This window comes from Falco punctatus (genome assembly GCF_963210335.1).
Source record: "Falco punctatus genome assembly, chromosome: 1".
Taxonomy (NCBI): domain Eukaryota; kingdom Metazoa; phylum Chordata; class Aves; order Falconiformes; family Falconidae; genus Falco; species Falco punctatus.
This window is the reverse complement of record NC_137580.1, coordinates 76,521,256-76,542,598: the sequence shown is the minus strand read 5'-3', so window position 1 is coordinate 76,542,598 and position 21,343 is coordinate 76,521,256. Positions and strand designations below refer to the sequence as shown.

Sequence of the window (21,343 nt, the reverse complement as noted above, 5' to 3'; positions counted from 1 at the left end):
AATATAACCTCTTCAAATTGGCTTCAACCTACAAGTAATCTCGCGGTTTAAAGAAATCCCTCGCTGAAAAGCAGCACCTTGGCAGGATTTAACACTTGAGACTATCTTTAGATTGGTTTTGATTAAAAAATTAACTTTAGACTAAACGAATATAATTTTAAACTGCCTTCCTCCAAGCATAATGTTGCTTGACAACTCTTTCAAACAATTTCTTCACTTTATTCATGGCAGAGAAATCAATAATAATTGAAGATTTTGTTGATTATTGATGCTGTATCTTAGTCAGGGAAAACATTTTGATGTGTATTCCCACTTTGACTGTTGAACTAAATTTTTTCTTCTTTAACAAATTATAGCATAGATCTTTGTGTCTATTTGTTCCTGGGGTGGGGCTGTCAGCTGGAATCTTATAAATGAGTATATGAAACTGAAACCATCTAACAATTAGGAGGATATCAGAATGGACAATCTATACCTCAAGTGCAGTTTGGAAGGTATAGTTTGTCTAAAATTAGATATTTTGACAAGCATCAAGACTATGTCAGGCTACCTTCAGAAACAAAAGATTAGGATTTAGTCTTGTTCTTTGTACAACAGCATTTAGCTCTTTCCCTTATCCTAGGGTCAAGGTGGGAAGTTCTTGTTCAAGTACTGGTTATGTGAAACCATATGATGCTGAAATCTTACATCCCTGACTTAGATATATGTCATAGATAGCCTGCAACAAGAGTTGTGGCTCTTAATTTAGGAAGTAACAGGCCTCAGGTGTAGCATAGCTTTTTGAAATTTCAGTTGAAAACTGTAAATAGAAAACCCACAATACACAATGCAATGCAAAAAGTAATAAAACACAGGAACAAATCAGTCTCACCTCCACAGGCTTTTTCTCCAACCTTCCTTGTTCTTTACTATATGGAACAAAGCGAAAACTAAAGGCTGGAGAAACATTTTAAAGGCTCTCTTGCAGATGACAATAGTAGTAAATTTTAGATCAGCTGAAATATTATCAATTACTTTCTTCTGTATGCTCCATCACAGACAGTACATGCATGAGATTCATAAAATAAGTTTATGGACTCTTCTCTAATCTAGACACTTTAGCCTACTCTGTGCTGTTTCCAAATGTAGTTCCCATTGCTTGAAAAATACTGTGAAAGTATGCCACCATGAAAAGATATTCCTTATAGACCAAACTACATCTAAATATAAACGTGACATGAATCCTGAATTACAACTCAGGCATTTAGAAAACATTGTATATGGTAACAAGTCCAAGCCAAAAGGAGTCATACTGATTTCCAACTAAAAAAAATTAATCCCTAGGCAGACAGAAATCATACCAAAGGTAACATAGACTCATAATACAAATTTTCTGATAACTTAATCAAGGTAACAATACCAATATGGAAGCAATATACTACGAAAACCTGTTATGCCTATAACAGCTGAACTTCATACTAGAAAAAGAAGAGTTTAATTTATTAAACCATAGGATTAGCAGTAGTACTCACCATAAGACAGCATTAGCAGTGCTGAATTCCTTCAAACACTGGCTTTACCTTCAGGGAATAGGCTGCAAGACTCCCCAGCTACATTAAGCCCAGTAACCACTTTACTGCCAACTAACTCAGTGTCCTGAGACATAAGGAGTACACTAGGTACCAAAATGCTAGTTTTCAAAATTGCCAACACCTGACTTAAATCACAGGTGCAGTCACTTGTTTGTTGCAGCATTCCTGGGTATGACATACCAAGTTAAAAACAGTACAGAAGAGCCATAGTATAAGGGTTTCTCAAGGCTGAATAAAAGATATAGGCTCTTTCCCACAACATGGCCTCTGGCAAACAGTGAATTCACACCTTCTGCAGTAATACCTGTACCTGCATGTTACTTTTCTATTTCCACTGCTGTTTACAGAAATTGCTTATGCATATCTATTTATTAGGGCAGGTTTTTTCCTAGCTGAGCCTGGCCCTTATTTTCAGCTCATGAGTAATAACAATTTTATGAAATAAAATATAAATGGCACTATCTCTCTGTTGATAGAAACTGATGCAATTTCACACAATACCACACTTTATACGAGACCCCTCAAACTATGAGGCCCTTCATGTTACCAAATTATCACTGCATGCATGCATGCAGATAAAGCCAGCAGCTCATAAAAGGCAGCTCTATTAGCTCACTAAATACTGTCTCCTGTGGTCAAGAGAAACACCCTTTTCCAGGGTATTTCCAGCAATATCAAGTACATTTTTTTGTATTTGCCATCACCCATTATTGGCAGATGGACAAATTGAATTAATCAGGCTGAAAATAATTTCCCTTATGCAGTAAAAGAAGAAAATTTCTCTCTTTATATGTATAGAGGAAAAAAAGCTTTCAAAGTACACAGGTGGTCTTGGGGGCCTAAAAGTTTGAAAACATCCCTTATAGTTTGCTTCCAAACTTAACAATCTTCTTCATTACCCTTCCTTGTAGGGCAATGTCTGACTAAGTGATAAACTAGGTATCTGCTCTTCCAAAAGCCACACCCTCCACTTTAAAATCTAACGAGGTTCCTGTCTGTTCCCTGTTTCACATGCTGAAATCGGACACTGCAGGCAGCCTGTGATGTCTGTAACACCCCCGTCTGAATACCCCGTTCCCTGCTATACCAAAAGGAGATCTCAGTGTCCACAAAAGGACTAAGTATGCATGCTAAACGTGGCTTGCAAGAAAGCAGAATTTAGAGCTCAGACCCTATAAACTGAAATTCAGAGGGATCTGCTTTCAAGTAAATGGGACTGACTGCATGTTTAGGGCTTAAAATGATATGCTGTTGGGCCTCTGCCCTCTACAAAATTCTAATTTCCTCTCAGGCATTGGTTAAATTCCTACAGGAATAAGAAACTCAGAGCAAACTGTCCCCTAGGTCTACCCCTTCCTAAGACAGAAGTCTACATAGTTAATATTGAACAAACTATTGTTGTCCAAATCTTTACGCAGTGCTGGAGATACTCCTATTCCAAGCCACAACATCATCTATAAATACACTGCAAAGTAGAGACTGCTGCCAAGGGTATATAAGGAACAAATATGCAGCTTTTCCTACCTCAAAGTAAGCTGCTGGGAAAGGCAATTATTCCCTGCTTGTCTGTGATTGATCAGCTTCCCGTATATGGATGTCTGAGCTTTCATGTATTACCTACTTGGTCACTGGCACAGGGCTGCAAAGAAAAAGGTCTTTCTAATAGGATTTTTTCTGGGAAAGGAATTAAAATAGCATTGAGACAATTTAAATCACAAACAATAGCACTTCCCTCCTCTCGATGCAAGACAACATCCATACAGCTAAAAGTTCCAGGGGAAACATTTGGGATGCATGCAGTGGCTTTCAACCCCTCTGTGTTGTCTACTCCCTTCTAAATAATATGCACAAAGGGCAGAAGTCTATGCAATCAAGGCAGAGTAAAGCTTTAAGTAACATGATTTTAATATTCATAAGGTTTTAACTTCTTAGTGATTACTTTTGAAATCTTCTATTACATCAGGATAACAGGCTTAAAAGAAAGTAGAATAATCCAAAACTTACTATTTTTACACCAGTAAAATATTTTAAAGCTATATTCAGAACCTATCCTTACAGCTGGGTTGAAATGATCTGTCAATCCCTACAAAAGTATTGCATGATAATTAAATCCAAAGTTCATGGAGGATAACTGTTAAAGGAATACATTTGTTGTGGAAATAATAATCATATACTTAAGCTTCTGCCTGAAATGCATTCTTTGTGACAATACCTTGTATAGCCCCACCCTCCCCCAAGGCCAAAAGACAATGGGGTTTCCCTCACATCAAAATTATCAAAACCTCTTACCTATTCCATAGGCTTAAAGACTGCTATACAGGCTTTAGATTAGGTTACCTTATATATGAAGAGGTTCACAGCAGGATAGAAAGAAAAGGGCCACTCCAATGTTCTTTTATTCTCCACAACGTGTCCAAGATGGCCTGTGGCCAGTTCTTCTTTACTGGAAAGGAATTTTGTATTCATTACACTTTGATGTACAAGGGAGGAGGGATATTCCCCAAGAAAGGGAATGTGACAAACTAATTAAACTAAGCTATACTGTGTAAATAACTGTGATCAGTGTCTGCTGAAGATCTTTCTCAACTGTTTCCTCTTTTGAAGAGCCTCCCATTAATTACCTCACTTAAAATACAAATATATTAGAAAGTTACTGCTACAGAACAACCATTATAAAACATGCTCTTAGCTGGATAAATTACTTTCCGCATGACTCTGAACCACCCAGCACCTCATACTTGAGCTTGGGGAGACAAGAGAGTATAAAGGTTGCAAGGTACTGTCAAAGGCTTATGTGCACCACTGTCCTCTGCTGGAAAAAATCCATCTTACTCATATTTGTGACCAATTAGCTTCTATTAGCAGTAGTTGACATAGAGCAAAGATGACATAAGTAACAGCTAATGTACATTCCCATTTAAGCTCCACAGGCCTGTGGCTTTGGACAGAAGGCTGTTAATTCTACTGTCTGTGCAACATAGCTGCGTAAACAGCACTTAAGATGTTTGCATATGCCCCAGACAGCATTCTTTATTATCATGCATTTGTAAAGCAAAACGCCCCCAGGCCCTGCAGAGATTGGACCTCGCTGCTCTACATACACAGAGTTAAGATCCAAGATTTCAACTACACGACATTGTATCATTTGATGCCCAAGGTTTGCAAATGGCATCTATAAATTATAGCACCTGTTTTTTTATCAGCGTGAACCCAAAGGAAAACCATATACAACCCCAATGAGGATGTGACCTTAAGACATTTTGAGCAACAGCTAAAAGAAAGACACAGATGCGATCCCTATCTCTTGTTCCAGCACTTTTAGCATAGACAGAGGACCTGCAGACCTAGATATCAAGGCCGCTTCACATTGTAATGCTGCCGCTTCCTGTGCTAATGGTACCAGATTTTTGGGTGTCTGGGGAAACACCCCCCTGGGGAGGCTGTAAGCAGGAGAGCAGTGTGGGAGGACTTGAACCTGCCTGGTAACAAAGCACCATTCCACTGAGTCACGAAGGCAGGGGAGGCCTTTCCACAGCCAAGACGAGGGATGGAAGCTGCACACGCACCACAAGCTGAGCGGAGCCCGGTGAAGGCGAGGTGCGTGCCTTCAGCTAGCCGCCCACCGCTGCCCTGAGGAGTTGCAGAGCCTCCCACGGGCCCTTCACCTCAGGAGAGGCTCCCGCGCCACGAACTCACGACCCCGCCCGCCGCAGCCGCTCTCCTCAGGTGGCGCGCGCGGACAGGCCCCGCCCCGGGAAGTGCCCGGCTGCGCGGGTGGGCGGGGCGCGGAGCGGAGCCTGCCGGGAGCTGTAGTCCGCTCCCCTCTCCCCTCGTCGCTCCGCGCAGCCATCCCGCGCGCCGGACTACATTTCCCAGGGGGCGCTGCGGGAGCCGCCCGGCACCCAGCGAGTCAAAATGGCGGCGGCGGTAGCGCGGGGGTGCGGCGGGCTGTGGCGGCGAGCGCGGCAGTGCGGCGCTGGGGGTCCCGCCCCCCATGGGCAGCGGGCAGTCGCCAGTAGCGCGACAGGCGGGGCGGTGTCGGCGGGGAAGAGCGGGTAGGGTGCTGGGATGGCGTGGGGAGCGGGGCTGGTGGAGGTGGCTCTCCGCTGGGGTGTCCCGCCTTCGGGGCGTCGCTGCAGGGCGGGGACCGGGCGCGGTTCCGCGCCGCCGGGCTCGGGTGTGACAGCAGCGGGTGCGGGCGGGGGCAGGCGGTGTGGTGGTAGCAAGGGCCCGCTTGCAGTACCATCTTCTGAGTGGTGTGAGGCCGCCACAGCTTGTTGACGGCTGGCACCGCCACCTCGGCACGCACTTAGCTCGCATCCTTCCCCAGAACCCCCAAACCAGTGTTAGGCGTAGCAGGAGTGACGTGTCCCTTGGGCACAGTCGGCTGCTGTGAGAGCCAGGCACAATGCAAGTAAATTAGAGCTTTAAACGGCAAGAGCCGCACCAATTTTCATAACTATTTTTTGAAGGGTTTTCCTGGTCCCAAGGAGGCTTTCACTTTCAGTACAGAACTGTGCAACTTTGATGTGTGCCTGGAATGGAGCATTTTATTCTAGCCGCAACTGAAAGTTACGGCCCGTACAAGCTTTCGTGTTCTCTGGCAAGACTGAGGTATCTCTGCACAGCTGATCACCCAAGTGAAGTTGTGCAGACATAGGCAGAAGTGTGTTGCTGATACTTTGGGCACACAAGTAAACATAAACCTGAACAAACAAGGCAAGAAACTTGAGGTTTCTCATCAGTGTTGATAGTAGGAGTAGAGGACTCATTGGTGCACGTATCTTTGTTATGTATGTAAGCCAACACACTGATCGAGCGAAGCCTGGTGTAATTTTTAATGTCATGATTTGACAGGGATGCATTTCTAAAAAAATACAGGAAGCAATGAAATAAATTGGTCTCCAAAATTAAAAATCACAAACAACCCACCTTTTTTTTTTCCTAAGCCTTGAGTCATTTTTACAAATAGTTAAAAATACCAAGGAAAATACTATATTTCAGTAAAGTGTATTAGTTTCTCTATGAGTCTGAACCTTGATCCTTTATGATAATATTCTTCTAAAGCAGCAATTTAAGTCTGCATCTCTAGTTTGGTGTTTGTAGCGATGTCCTCAGCTGTTGGAGGGCAGATGGCAAACTGAAATCTTGGCAATGTGTTATGCTCACCTTTGGAAGGAACACTACATATATTTGATGTTTTTCTATAGCTCGCTTATCTCCTATAGCATCTGGGTACTTATGCTGCTGAAGTATTCTACCATAGAAATGTGATTTCATATCTGAAATATTGTTTGTGCCACTTCATTTGTACAAGGCCAGATAATTACTTACAGAAACTGTCAAGCAATTTCTACTGTAAAGGTGACCTTTTTCTCTTGTCCGTATAAAGGTTATGGATGTGTGAATTGCAATTACTTTTTAGATTATATGGAGAAGTTTTATTCTGTGGAATACATTGAAAACAGTAGCTCTCTAGTTGAAGTGATGATTTCTCTATTACCAGATTACCAATGTTTATGCTAATATGCTACTAACACTGCTCTGGAGAGCCACCTTTCCCAGCATGCAAGTGGCTAGCTGACAAAGAACATGTAATTTATTATGCCGTCTGTCTGTTAAGAGATTTATCAAACTACCTGAGAAGTAATTGATATTTATGACAATTCTGTGATTTTCACAAAGTACCAAATTAGGGTTCATCCACCATGCAAGTTTGCCTCATTAATTTCTCTTAAGATTTCTCATGTAAAGAAAAGTTAAAAGTTTCAGACCATTACATTTCTTTTTTATAGCATTTTCTGTATATAATGAAGATACTTTGCCATACAGTCCCATCCATCCATATATGTATTGTCGATTAGGCTCAGTTCTCCAGTATTGCAGCAGAACTTTTGCTGTTAAAATGTAGATGTATTTACAACATCATTTACATTTTTTTACAATTGCAGTGTAATTTCTATTAAAAGAGTAAATGAAAAGTTCTTAATTCTTGTATTTTTATATGTTTGTGGGGTTTAATGTCATCTGTATTTAATCTGTATTTCCCTTCTCTTTCCTTTTCAGTCTTGCTCCATGGGTACCAGTTGTGGGTCTGGAAATTCATGCACAGATTAGCTCCAACTCAAAACTTTTCTCTGGTTCCCAAGTCCAGTTTGCAGCACCTCCTAACTCTTTGGTATCTTTCTTTGATGCTTCTTTACCAGGAACTTTACCAGTAAGTGATGCTTCAACTCAATTTATGTCAGGATTAATGTCAGACAACTTTTGAGTTTGTTTCTAATATTTTGTTTTTCCCAAGATTTAACTATAGAACTACTTTTACATATTTTTCTATTTTCTGGTTTGATAACATGAGATGCCTAGTACTATTTCTTTTCTGTTTACCTACTCCCTAGTTATCATTACAAATACTTGATATCCTCTACAAAGGAAAACAATAAGGCGTTGTTGTTGTCAACATATTGAATGAATCCCAATATTTCTCTGAGGCCAGAGTGGGTGTATTTGGTTAATATGACACACAGGAAATTCCTTAAATATGAGAGGTACTTAAAATCCTATGAGAGAAGAACGTCTTAGATTTCCGACTGGCCATTTGATGTTACTTTGCCATGTGTTTGTTTATGTAGCTGTCATTTGGAATGTCTCGCTATGAAGGTACTTTGCTTCCTAAGCAGAAAGTTTCTGATTTAGGAAAGTGAACCATTCCTATTTCCGGAGAAAAACAATTAAAAAATACATATCTGTGAGAGACATTGTGGGCTAGTGAGTCAGAGTAGCTAGCTAGCACTTAGCAATGGGGTTTATTAGTGGCAATGTAATAAATTTTTGAAGTCACAGCTTAATTATAACTCTGATGTCTATGACTACTGCTGTATTCTCTGGGAATCTAACAAGTTTAATATAAAAATAATAGTTTAAAAAGTACAACGTAAGCTTTTACTATGCAGTGAAAATAGATACTGAGTAGACAGCATTGCTTCATGCAACAAGCGTGCAGAGACTGTAATGGGGTCAAAGTATTTAATGCAAAAGTGTTTCACTGAGTATATTTATTAGACTGGAGGTTTGAATTCCAGTTGCAGATATATTTTTTAAATTTATTTTGATTACTATAATACAGCCTTAAACAATATTCTGAAATTGAGAACTAATGTATGGCTGGATTTCTAGGGTCTTGATATATGCCGTGTGATCCTTGAAAAGAGAAGTGAGTTGATATATTCATTCTGTATTTGCAAAGGTATTGAAACCTGAGGAGGTGAAGTTTAGATGCTGATAAGATTGGGACTTCAGTCTGGTCTCAGTGGCAATTCATGGCTGAGATTCAGATATAACTGTATGGAAATTTTGAAAACTTTCCAGAGAGAATGGGAATCTTACAGAAAACTTAAACGTGGGAAACGAGTTTCTGGAGTTTCTTTCATTTGGGGGCAGGGTGAGGTTTTAGCCCTTCCACTTAACATTCTGTTAATGTACAGAAATCCTCATAAATTGTGTAATGCTTATCTTCAGTCAAGGAGAAAAACTGATCTTGAATAAACAAAAATGAGTTATTTAAGAAGAGTTTAATTTTTATGTATGTTACTATTTGTCTGGGGTGGGGGTTTTTGGCTTTTTCCTGTGTTGAAGTGCTTTACAAATGAGGCTTGATATGGCCTTTGTGAGAAAACCTCAGTACATGTAGGCTTTGGCAGAGAATAGAATTGCACCTGAGAAGCAAAATGGAGGATGGTTGTTTTAATTTAAAAGTAGTGATACTATGTTAGCTTCTACCAGCTGCTTTTACCTATAGAAAGAGAAGAAAGATTTTTCTCACTGTAGTACTAGTGAAAATAGAGTTGAAAGCAAATGTTACAAAATACATGTTCTTGCATGTTAGAATGTGATACAAAATCCAGTCAATAGTCATAGCTTTATTTTCCCGTTGTACTTGCTGCACAGGAGTTATTGTTAAGAGATCAATGTTTATTCTAGAATCAAACAGTTGGGCTTTTTTCCTTTAAATAAATATGTGTATTTGTACATGGCAGTAGTATCTAAAGTAGAATTGGATTTTGGTGGATTTTGAAAGACAGAAGGTAGTTTTTGAAAATTTGCAAGTATTTGTAAAAAACCTCACATTTTAACAAATGGTAAGATTATTGCCTAATAGGTCTCTTTAGAAGGTGAGTATTTGGCCTTTCTTTTTGATTCTGTTTTGAGAAACAAAACAAAAAAAAGGGAGCAAAGTTTAATAAAGTTGTGCTCTCTGTAGCAGCGAATAACTGTTGTTATACACTGAAAAAATACAGGGATAGTTTTCAGTATCACTGGGATTTAAATTTACTCAGGGGCTGTGAGGTGGTTGTGATAGACAACCATGCTAGAATTTGCTGCTTCACAATGGGCTCAGAAAGAATGGTGATAAAGGGACCTTTTCTGGGTCATTAGTGAGTGTGGGCGTGAGCCTTTGCTGTGGTCTGTACAGAAGGAACACTAGAATAATGTATTTAGCCTTCTTCCATCTTTCCTCTTTACGTTTTCTTTCTGTACTGTAACAGCTTATTTTATGCTTCTGCTGCAAGTAGGCCTTAGGGGGACAGTCGCAGTGTTAGTGTCGTGGCCATTTCTCTATGCTGCTCTCATATGTGCCTCTGAGAGACAGGTACGAGCAAGAACAGCTATGCAGGTACGCTCCTCTTTGTCATGAGACAGGAAAAATGATGTGGCAAAGCTTTGATTAAAAATGTAGATTTAGAAGTAGTGAGACAGCATGGCAGATCCCATGCTACTCTGCACACCTTTTGTGCCCTGTGGTGAGGTAGCCCTTCACCACTGGGCCAGATAACATCTTAATCAAATTAGTCTAATGCTGTCCTCCTCTCCTTGCTTTGGGACTACATATGACTACATAAATTACATTTCATGTAATGAAATGTGCAGGGGCCTGGGGTTTTTACCTGGTGAATGGACTGGGTAATGGTCTTAGCTTGGTGTCTCTAGAGGACCTGTTATAAAGGAAGTAGTATGCTACATGTGGTGGCATATATTACATCATATCTGCACATTGATCTGAAATTTTTCTAAGGATCCATAAAGTTTGCATTCCCAGTCTGATCTATCCTCTTTGAAAATTCTGAGAATCTTTATAAAGGTAAGAGTGGCCCACAGAAAGAGAATCAATGATTATCTATTCTCATGATTGAGGTGGCTTGCTAAAGGTTAATTATAGCTCAGCCACAGAAATAAGAGGGTAGATCTAGTAGCTAAAGGCTGAAATCTTTTTGTCTGTGCTTAGTCTTTGTTGCTAGTCATACCAAAAGATGCACGTTTTATGTTTGTCTCCTGCATGACTGAAGTGAAAGCCTGATCCTGTTTCTTTGTAGGCAAGTGTACAAAGAAATAATCTAGGATTTACATAACCAAGGTTCAAATTAGTTAAATTTGAACGAGTGTTAGCCCTGTAGTCTTAAGTGTTGTGAGATTTTTTGATACCTTCTCATGTATTTGAATTTCATTCTCTTCACAGTGTGAACAGCATCTGTTTTTTTTTTTTAAGATAAGTGTTTTCAGAAACACTTGGTAATGATGAAACTCTGTTTCTAATAAAGAAAGGGTAAATACCATCTGACCTCAGAAGAAACAGAGTAGGATCTGTGTTGAACATTGCTGTAGAATATCATATGAAACGCATGATTTTATCTGAATATATGATTTTTTCCTGTTCCACTGGACATCCTTGAGGGCTTGACAGCTCACTCATTGCTGCTATCCTGTACTGAGATCTTCATATCCTCTTGTTTTAAACTTCTTTAGTTTTCCCTCTGTAAATAGTGTAGAAGGAAGCATTTGGGTCCTACTGTATCTTCTCTCACTTGCATAATGACAGTCGGGCAATCCGATACGCCTTTTCATGGAAGAAGACAGAGGCTAGAATGGCTGTTAGCCCTTGTTCCTTCTGGTATTGTACTGCTGGCAACTGAAACTACAAACACTGGCTTCTCCAAAGCTGACAAATGTCACTGCAACACTGTGCAGTAGCAGAGAGCGTGTGCATCGTGCTGTTGCCTTCCCCACTGCTGTTGCGGTGGTGTGCAATTGAGATGGCTGCCCAGGGACGCGATTCAGTTTGGGGACCTAGAGGGTGCTTTAATTCCTCTGCCTCTGTTGACACTGCATCCATCCTTCGCAGTGGCAGGTACCCAGTGTTTTTCCACATGTCTTGGGTGATAGATTATCAGATTTTATGATGAATTTTAAATGTTATTAATATACAGAATTTACCTGATGCATTTGCTTTCAAGGGCACTGGGAGGTTTGTATAAGGTTTTGGTGGCTCTGTCAGCTATACATATTGGAACAGAAACAGCATTTGAGACCAGAATTTATACTTTACAGCTTGGAACTAAATTTTTTTTGATATCCTATGCCTGTTAAATCTGGTGATTGCAACAGCTGCTTTACCAACTTGTGATTTCAGTTTTGTTTTGACATTCTTGCTAGCATGCATATGAATTTACTCCCTTCTTGTACTACTTTGCTTTGAAAAAAACCTGCTTCTTAGCTTGGCTTTTGATAACTACATTTTTAATTGCACACACACCTTTCTTGGGGAACTGGACAATCTTCTGATCTTTGTATGCATGTTGGTTTAGCTTTCATTATATAAATTTTCTTCTTTTCTTTGAAACCACATGATGCCTAGGTTGCTGTATCCATGAGATCTCCTCTAAAAATAAATTAGTGGCAGTGCATGAAGGAAAATGTGAGTTTATGCTTGTTTTAAACCATTTACTTACATCTGGGTTCACAACAAGCAATTGCTTGTTACTTATTTCAGTAAAATTGTAGGAATTGTACTTTGGGAAAAAAAGAAGATACGGTCATAGAAACTGATGATGCCTTTTTGTTGCAATCCTTTCCTTCCTGACAACGTTTGGGTTTGTGACATGCATTGTCTCAGGAGTGGTTAACAGTCTTTGGTTGCTCACAGAGTCCCAGCTTGCTGGATTTGCAGTCCCAGTAAGCCTCTGGAAAGAAAATCCCATGTGATTTAGAAAAAAACTAGAGGAGTGTAATAGGCTTTCAAACCGTTGCTGCCTGAGATTGGCTTCCTTTGCAGTTCATAGACCCTTAGATTTCTGAGTGCATGGTGGGTTAAAGCCTACATAATTTCAAGCTATTAATCAGTTCAACACTGTTGTACTGCTCAGGAGAGGTTTTTGAAAGATGAGGAAGGCCTGCTTCAGGAAACTTTCAGAGCTGGGTTGTGGTGCAGGTTATTCCTCATTCTGTTTCTTCCTCCTCCATAGGATCATTCACAGCCCCAGGGTTACCTGCAGGACTAGTCTCCTTCACTGGGGTCTGAGAAGTGTTTTACTTCCTCAGTTACTGAGTGTTGCTTAGCTCAACTGCATTTCATACTTAACTGTAAATGCCATTTTTCTGGAGACACCCCTGCTTTTGTTCTTTGAAGTATTTGGTGGCATTTGTTGCTCTTCTCCTTGAAGGAGTCCCCTGTAAGGTTTTCTCTTGCTTTTTGCTGTGAGAGGTTCTGACATGCATTTTCAGTTTTCTAATCTCTTTGTCAAGGCTAACAACTCCTGTAGGGCTTTGTCTCCTTAGTACCTCAGTAACTATTGAGCTCTCTTTCTGTTGGTTGTTCTTGTTGGCTTTCGGGTTTGTCCTTAACAGGTCCCTCTGGCTGATGTAAGCTTCCAATTAGAATGGCATTGAGTTCATAAAACATCTTGCTATCACCTATTTCAGTAGATCCTTCAGTGCATCAGTGATGTTATCTGTGTATTTTCTCTTATCTCCTTTTGTGTTGTTTTTTTGGTTTTTTTTTTAATTGCTTTTTGCTTTAAACAGATACTGTTCTGCTCTTAGTGGGGAGCAGAAGTTTTCAGTATGTTCTTTCCTTGCTTGCACACAGTTCTGTTACTACAGTTACTGTGCCATCTTTGATACTTTTGGATAGAACAAGCATTGCATGACAGCTAGACTGAAATTGCTGCTGAAATGCCCATTAGCTTTTTGCAGTAGTTTTTCTTAGTGGGCTGGGAATGTATTTTAGGTTCAAACCATGAGGGGATTTTTTGGGACAAATTTCTGTTACTTCTGTTATCAGTCACTATATATGCTCTGGCATCCTTAAGTGTTTGTTTTAATTTTCTGTCAGTATGTAGAGAAACAGTCTGGTTCCAGGTGACTCCCTTTGAGGAAATCCAAGGTATTATATTGTATATGTGTGTATGAAAGCAGTGCTCTGTTATGCAGAAGTTTCTGTGACAAAGATGGTTCTACCAGTTTCTTAGCATTTTAACTTTGCAAACTGACATCTTGCTTCTCTGTTCTTAACAATTTTTCTTTAAAGAGATTTTTCATTGAAAGGTACTTGGGAAACATTGCCCAACAGTAATGACAGGTAATCGTAGACAGGGTCTTTGTGCTCTTCATGGTTAGCTGTCTTGTGTGTAATGTTGCGTAACTGTCAGGTTTATGTATTTTGTTTGAAACTTATCTTGGTGCAATTAGGCTGGAATTGCTTCCTGGAGTAAAATGACTTTTTTTTCTTTGAGTTCTCTCTGATTATCAGCCACCTTGCCACCTTAAATATATTATGACTATGTATTTGATTTTGAGAGGATTATGTAAGCCTCTGCAACTGGTGTTTATTAGTTACATGTGCAAATTATGCCACTGCAATCATTGTTTTCTGTACAGAACTGCTAGTTTTGCAATTTCGCTGCAAAGTCCAGCCAGTTTTGCCTGAAAAAAAGTTGTAGAGGTTTATATGAATATATTAGCAAGCACATGAAGAAGAAATTAGCAGTTGAGTCCCTTCTGCCCGCTAATCTCAGCTTTATTTGGGCTGCTGCTATTCAGAGATTTGTGGCACTTTATACTCAGTTTTGGATGTTTGATGAAATGGGAGAAGGTGGGGTAACCATGAAGGAGAGAGTGTTGAGATCACTCTTTAGGTAAAACAAACTAGGGCAATTATTTATAGGAAATTAGTCTTTGTTGGTTCTGCTGTTCCAGAACAACTTTGTTAAAAACAAAGAATTTTAGTTTGCTTTCTTAATAGATTTTTGCAAGACTTGTTGCATTATGTCACCTATTGTTTCCCTGAATTTAGTATATCCTTGTCTCTGTGTGTGATAGACCACTTCTGGTGTATTCTCAATTTGTATGCTAATGCTCTCTTAAGGGATCTGGGTCAGCCTGGACAGAGAGATGGTTACCTCTCTGGGGAGCAAATAAGCATGTTTTAGGAGATGGCAAATGGAGGAAGAAGGAATGAGGGAGTCAGCAAAGGAATGGGAGTTTTTAGTGTGTGTTTAGCATGCATTCTAAGACACACAAAGATTGTGAGAAGGAGCAGAGGGCAGATAGGCAAGACTTAGAGATTATAGAAAATGACAGTCAATATATATCAAAGGTCAAAATTTGTTACAACTCAGAAAACCACAGGACAGGTCCTTACCAGGCCTGCAAGCAAAGGACTGTCTGCAAGGATAAACGGGGCAGGAGTTGGTTTATAAACTTACTCTGCCCTAAGTGTTATGAATTTTCTCTATTTAACAAGTTAAACAATCTAGGTTATATTAAAGGCGGCAAATGTTATGTATGTTTAAATGCCTTTTTTTAGCTTTTTTTCATGGGACTCAGTATAGGAAAAAAGGTCTGAGAAGATCCACCTCAGAGCTCTGATTGACTTTGGATTTGATCCCATTCTTTAACTTAGGTTTTAGCCGTTGCTCAGTCCCCTACCTCCAGAAGCAGTGAAGTGTTTTCAGTGGATCTTTCTGTATTTAACTTGTCCTGGATCAGATACCATCAGCAATGATTAAAATTTCAAAATTTCATTGGCATAAGAGAGGGAGCATCCTTATGACAGGTCAAAAAAAGACATGTGGCAGATGCAGAAGACTGCCGTCAACGGGGAGGGCATGGATGTTAAGAGAGATACTGGACTTCTTGATAGGAACACCGTAGAAACACAGTGTTTGATTATAGGTATCATGAACCATTGTATCGCTATTGCATTGTTCTGTCTTCCCTGTGGGTTCTCCTGCTTGGAACCAGTTCTGCGTGGTAGAAGTTTATTTTGTTTTAGCTGCTGCTGATGGGATCTGAGACACAAAGATAACTGGTTTGAGGCAATGGCACTGGATCAGCTGCTTCCCTGCCACCCCAGAAAATGGCTTTATTCCATTAAGCACTTTGCCCACATGGTGGTCTGAATGGATTTTCCCTTCTGTATATTTTGTTTGGTTTTTTTAGCAATGCTCATTCTTAAAGAGCTGAAAACCCCAGAGGTCAGTCAGTATTTATATGGCTTTGTATCTGGTGATACCTTCCAGTTGTTCTTGCTTCAGGGATCAGCATTTCTCTATTGCTGCTGAATTTTTCTAGTCATCACTGACACTGGAATGTGCTTCCTTCAGTTCTGAGCCTTCTGGTATGAGCTCTTGGACTAGCTCTTCTGCTTCAAAGAGAGTTGCCCCCTTACTCTTTGAGCACACATAAAGTAACGTGTTTGGCAGCTGGGTACTTCTTAAAATGTCAGAATTGCCTGGTTTTAAGATATGACTTGAATGAGTGTGTGCCAACTTTGCCACCAGACGTTAGGAATAATAATAAGTTTTGTATAGCTGCATATATCTTTGGTACCAGACTGCAGAAACACAAAGTTATAAAATATATTAAGGTATATTTAGACCACCCCCACCCACCCCCAATTCCTTAGCTGCTTCATCTTCTCAGTTGCCACGTTGTTCTCTTTTCTTAAGCTGGAATCTCTTTCTATTAATCTGAGAACGAATTTTAAAATGTCTGGTGCTTCCTCCCCTACTCTGTTGCCCCTTTCCTTAGGAATAAGAACATAATGGTCCTATGAGGGCTGGGAATATACTGTGAAGTAGATGCTGGACTGAAATGCAGAAGACCCTAAACTGAAGCTGGCCAGCTGTTTACATTTCCCCTGCAGTTAAAGACCTCTGTTTTTGGAACATATGGGCTGTTTGCAGACCAAACAAATGACAAGACTTAGATTGGCTTATTTTGTAAATATTTTACTGTATGCTTAGAGGGGTCTGATTGTACACCTGTTGAAATAAATGGGTCATTTGGGAAATGGTTAGCTCTTCATTTATTGTAATGTATATTCTGTACATGCAGAGTTATAAGGCAGTTACGCCCTTCTGTGTGTGTGGGAGGATGCCAAGGAAGAATGCTGCATTGAAGTACTCATCTGCAGTGTCAGACTGAATAGTCTCAATTATATTTGGACTAAGAGGATATGAGTAGTTTATTTTGAAGTTTAACTTACTGCACTTCAAAGAACCATATATTGGAGCAAGTTGATACTTTCATATGGCTTCAATAGGAAGACTGAATATATCCATTAGTGGAAGCAAATAAGAATCAGTGATAGGAAATGGGAAATATGATTAGATATATCTGTTGAGGTTTCTAAAAATTACTGCCTGGTCTACAGAGAGCTGGTTAAGTACATTGCACTACTACCTTCTTCCAGCTGTTACTTTCGATGAAAAGCAGCTAAAATTAAATGTTTCTTAAATAAACAGTCCTGTAGTTAATCTGATTAATGCTGATTTCTTCATGATTAGAAGTAGGAATGAAGGTCTTAAGACAGCCAGTTAATGTGAATTCTACTTTGCTAAAATGTGTGACCTAGAATGAAAAACTTCTAAAATTTCCAGGGGATTATTTTGATTTTACTGTTTTGAGTACTAGGAATACTTTGTTCCATAACGTGGGTTTCTTGGGTGCCACTGTTAAGGCAAAGATTTCTGGTTTTTGTTTTTTTTTTTTTTTTTTAAAGGTAGCAAAAATAAACTTTTTCCAGGAGAGAGATCTAGATGTTTCTTCTCCCCCTCTGCCCCAATTATCCTATATAATACTCATTAGCAAAACAAGCCTACGTACTCTCTTTAAAATGTAAAAATGATCATTTACTAAATATAGAAACGTATCTCTTCACCTAAAAGGGGGCCAGCTTTCTTTAATGTATTAATATAAGGAGTAAACCTGCTGTTAAAGAAAAAGCTGTTAAAAAATTGCTTTTGGTGGGAATTTGTGCCATTGAAGATACTGTGTTAGTTTTGAATAGCTATTGAATAGTCTTGCATTTGAAACGAAGGTCTTGACTAAACTGACCTTGCAAATAAAGATCATAAATTTCTGAAAGGAGTCTTTCCACTTGTGAACTAGATGTAAAGAATAGACGAGTATCGGGAAAAGGGAGATCTTGGTTGGATTGTTCTTTCATTCCTCTAACACGCAGTTACCATGGTGCTCTAGCAGGATAGTGTAGCAGGCTACAAGGAAAATGGTGCTGGTGTTGTGGTGGCATTGTTAAGGTTTTTCATGCGTTTCCAATACAAACAATTAACATTTCCTTTTGTGATAGCTCTCTAGGATTTTCTTTGAATACCTAGGAGAGCTGCTTCCATTTTAGAAGGCCAGAAATTTAAGAAGGCTTTATACGCCATTGTGTTTTGTCCATAGCTACTGCAGAAACTACATAGCTTGCTTTCAAGGCCAGCACTTTGCTAACATACCAGACCGGTATTTTGTCAGTTCAAGCCAGTAATACAAATCTTTGGTGCTAGCCAAAGCTGTCAACATAGTAACAGCTTACAGCATCAACAAGCTTGGAGAACTTCTTCTAGGTCATTAGTATGGGAAGTTTCACATACTGAATTGATGTTTATCGCTGCAGATTATTTGAAAAGCTAGGCTTGTTTGAAGGAAGGCTAGCTGTTTGCTTAAACAGGTCTGCTTTATGTGCACAGCTTTGATCACTGGAATGGGTGGTAGTAGTCACTTCAGAAATGGAGCAATATTAAACAGGAAAGTTTTGGTTTTTCAGCAAGTAAAGTGTCATTGGGGGGGGACAGGGGACAACAAGGGTGGCAGGGGGGGCATTTGTTTGGGGTTTGTGGGTTTTTTTTAAGAGTCAAACAGGACCCAGGAAGCAGATCAGTGTGGCAGACATCTCAGTATGCCATAGTGGGAAAGACCTGCTTTGCAATGACTTTTATCACCACAGAGTTTGATGAAGAGATAGCACAGGAAGTGGTACTGTTGAATTGAGAAATGGTGCATATACAATGTTTTGGCTAGTATGACCCGGTATACTGGGGACACATATATATTCCAGTCATGTAAATGCTTAGTAATGCTACATAGAAAGTAATCAATATGTCCATGTTTATGCCAGATTTTCCCCAGAGCCACCAAAATGGTTCATCAGTAGTAGTGCAAAAGGTTCTCACTTTTATTATGTGGTAATTACTTCCTTCACCTCATAACAATGTTATCCCTTAGGGTGATGAGTAAGATACACTCTGCCTTGTTGGAAGCAAAAACTGAAGAGCGAGTGCTCAAAGGCAGTAGTTGTGTAACCATTAGCTAAATTCCACCTGTGTTTGAAGAATATGTTATGAGGCTCTAACCGACTGTGACTCAGGAGTTGGGTTTTGTCACACTTCCAGTTAAAATCAGTCGCAACCCCAGCACCATCAGGAAATGTAGCAAGACGCTGAGTCTACCAGTCCTTATGGAGCCTTAATGGGTTTCTGGTAACCAGTTGTTAAAGGCTGACTGGCGTGGTCCTCCTTAATTTGTAAAGCTTAGATTTGTAAATCTGTAAAGAACAGGATTGTGCCATAAGGCTTTAGTAGGAGCAAATTCTGCCTGTGTATTTCGAAATTTTATATTTTCAACATTGAACAATATGACTAGCACTGTTTCAGGCTTCATTAAACAGTAGAAAAAATTGTATCTTGTACTGTCTGGAAGCATTTAATTGCTGAAAGCAGGAGCATGTACTACATAATGAACTGCAGCTATGATACTAAAATAAATAAATATTTCATAGTTACCAATTCTGATTTAGATTACAGTCAGATCTAATTGTGCTCATTTTGCTGCAGATCAGTATTTCAAAGGGAAATTGTTGTTCCTTTTCTCTTGTTTAAAATTTGCTTTATGTATCTTTTAAATTTTTTAATAAGTATGCCCAAACAGATGATGTGTTCTAGTTAGCCATATATAGCTACACTAAAGGTATTGAAAGTTCCCTTGTTAAATGTCTTAAATATTTAATTTCTTGTCTGTATAACCAATTTTTAAGTTTCTGTTACATGAAGAGTTTCTCCTATTTTTGCTTATTATTTTTATTTTTGAAATATTAGATGAGTAAAGCAAAGAGATTCCTTTTCCAGCTGGAGATACAGAACAATGCAGAATGTGCAGCAGTTCATTCTGTTTTCAGAAATCAGGCTAGAGACTAGAAAAAGCAAATACTGTCAGAAACATTGAAGAAAACATTATTTAAGCCTTTTATGTTCTGGTCAATGCAGATGAATCTTTTACATAATGTGCCCCTTTAATGGTCTTGCTGGAAATTGACTTCTTGGCAGCTGTACAGTGCAGAATAAGATGGGTAAAATTCTCTTCCTGTTTCAAAATATTGCAAGTGTGAGCATGTCAGAGTTGTGCTAAGACAAATTCAGTCTTTTTTTTTCTTTTCAGTTTTATCCATTTGATGTTAGTTAAACCAACTATTAAATTAATGAGAGCACATTTGAAAAAAACCCTAACTTTGAAGCATTGCTTGTTAGTACTTTTTCGAGTGGAATTTTCTTTCTCCTCTGGATCCTGACCCTGCTGAGGAGATAGAAGGGTGTGGAGTGATAGGTGCATGGTGAGAAACTGCATTTCACTCTTCTGTTCCTTCATGAAGGCCTTGCTGGGTCTTCAGATCACATGGCATTCTCCAAGAACCTTAATCCCATGAGTTACCTGGGTACTGGAAATGCATGTATACTTGTAGCCATAGGATAAATTGATGTCTCTTTGGTTCTGTTTTAGCAAAGCATATAAATATGCTGAATTTCATCCTGGTTAAGCAAAGCATTGAAATCTATGTGTAGATACTAACGAATTAACTGGTTCTGTGGTTACAGGTGTTCTGAAGTGTTTACTGAAATGGCACTGCAGTTCCTAATGCAAATCCCCTGTGCTTCCAGTTCCCAGTATGAGTTGAACAGCTGGTTACAAGTCAATTACCATTTGCTGTGATTTGTCTCTTGCACCCTGGAAGATTCAGAAGTACTGGAATGTTTGCAAAAGTAGCAAGCCAGAACAGTGCACATCTCCTTATGTGGCATGACAAAACAACTGAATGGCTTGTTTTTTCATCTTAAAGCTTTGCAGATTTGTAGCTATGATGACTTTAATGATGAATAAGAACTACCCACGCAAGGAAAGAGATCTAATGGTGGCCGAAGGCAAGCAAAATTGAATATATGCTCCATGTAAGGCAACGTGTGGGAGACGTTTGTTACATACTGAGTATCTGAGCAAAGACATGTGCCATGTTTCCTTAGGTTCTCAACAGGAGATGTGTAGAAGCAGCAGTGATGACAGGCCTGGCACTCAACTGCAGCATAAACAAGAAGTCCTTGTTTGACAGAAAACACTATTTCTATGCAGATCTGCCTGTAAGTATGTGCTATAGCTGGTGTCTTTACGACTCTAGGAACGGACAAGTTGGAGTACGGATGGCAATAAGGGATAAGAGAGGAGATGCTTTTTCTGTTTTCAGTGTTCTGCTAACCCCAACAGGATGCAGCGCTGTACTGTGATGAATAGACAGCTGTAACCTGGTGCTCACTGATTGAATATGATTGCTGACTCCTTGCTTAGCTGCATGATTCCAGTAGCTTAATGTAATTGAATTGGGAGCT

The 21,343-nt window shown here is 39.5% G+C and overlaps 1 protein-coding gene across 1 annotated transcript in view; it reads left to right on the top strand.

The window, feature by feature from the left end:
- Positions 1–5,412: 5,412 nt before the first annotated feature.
- The window catches only part of GATB (glutamyl-tRNA amidotransferase subunit B), a 43,154-nt gene continuing 27,223 nt past the window's right edge, over positions 5,413–21,343 (top strand). Inside the window, exons 1-3 of the mRNA XM_080385003.1 lie at positions 5,413–5,626; positions 7,638–7,788; positions 20,984–21,097. Of these exons, the coding sequence (XP_080241129.1) occupies positions 5,487–5,626; positions 7,638–7,788; positions 20,984–21,097 (405 nt within the window). The 5' untranslated portion in view covers positions 5,413–5,486. The remainder of the gene's footprint in view (positions 5,627–7,637; positions 7,789–20,983; positions 21,098–21,343) is intronic.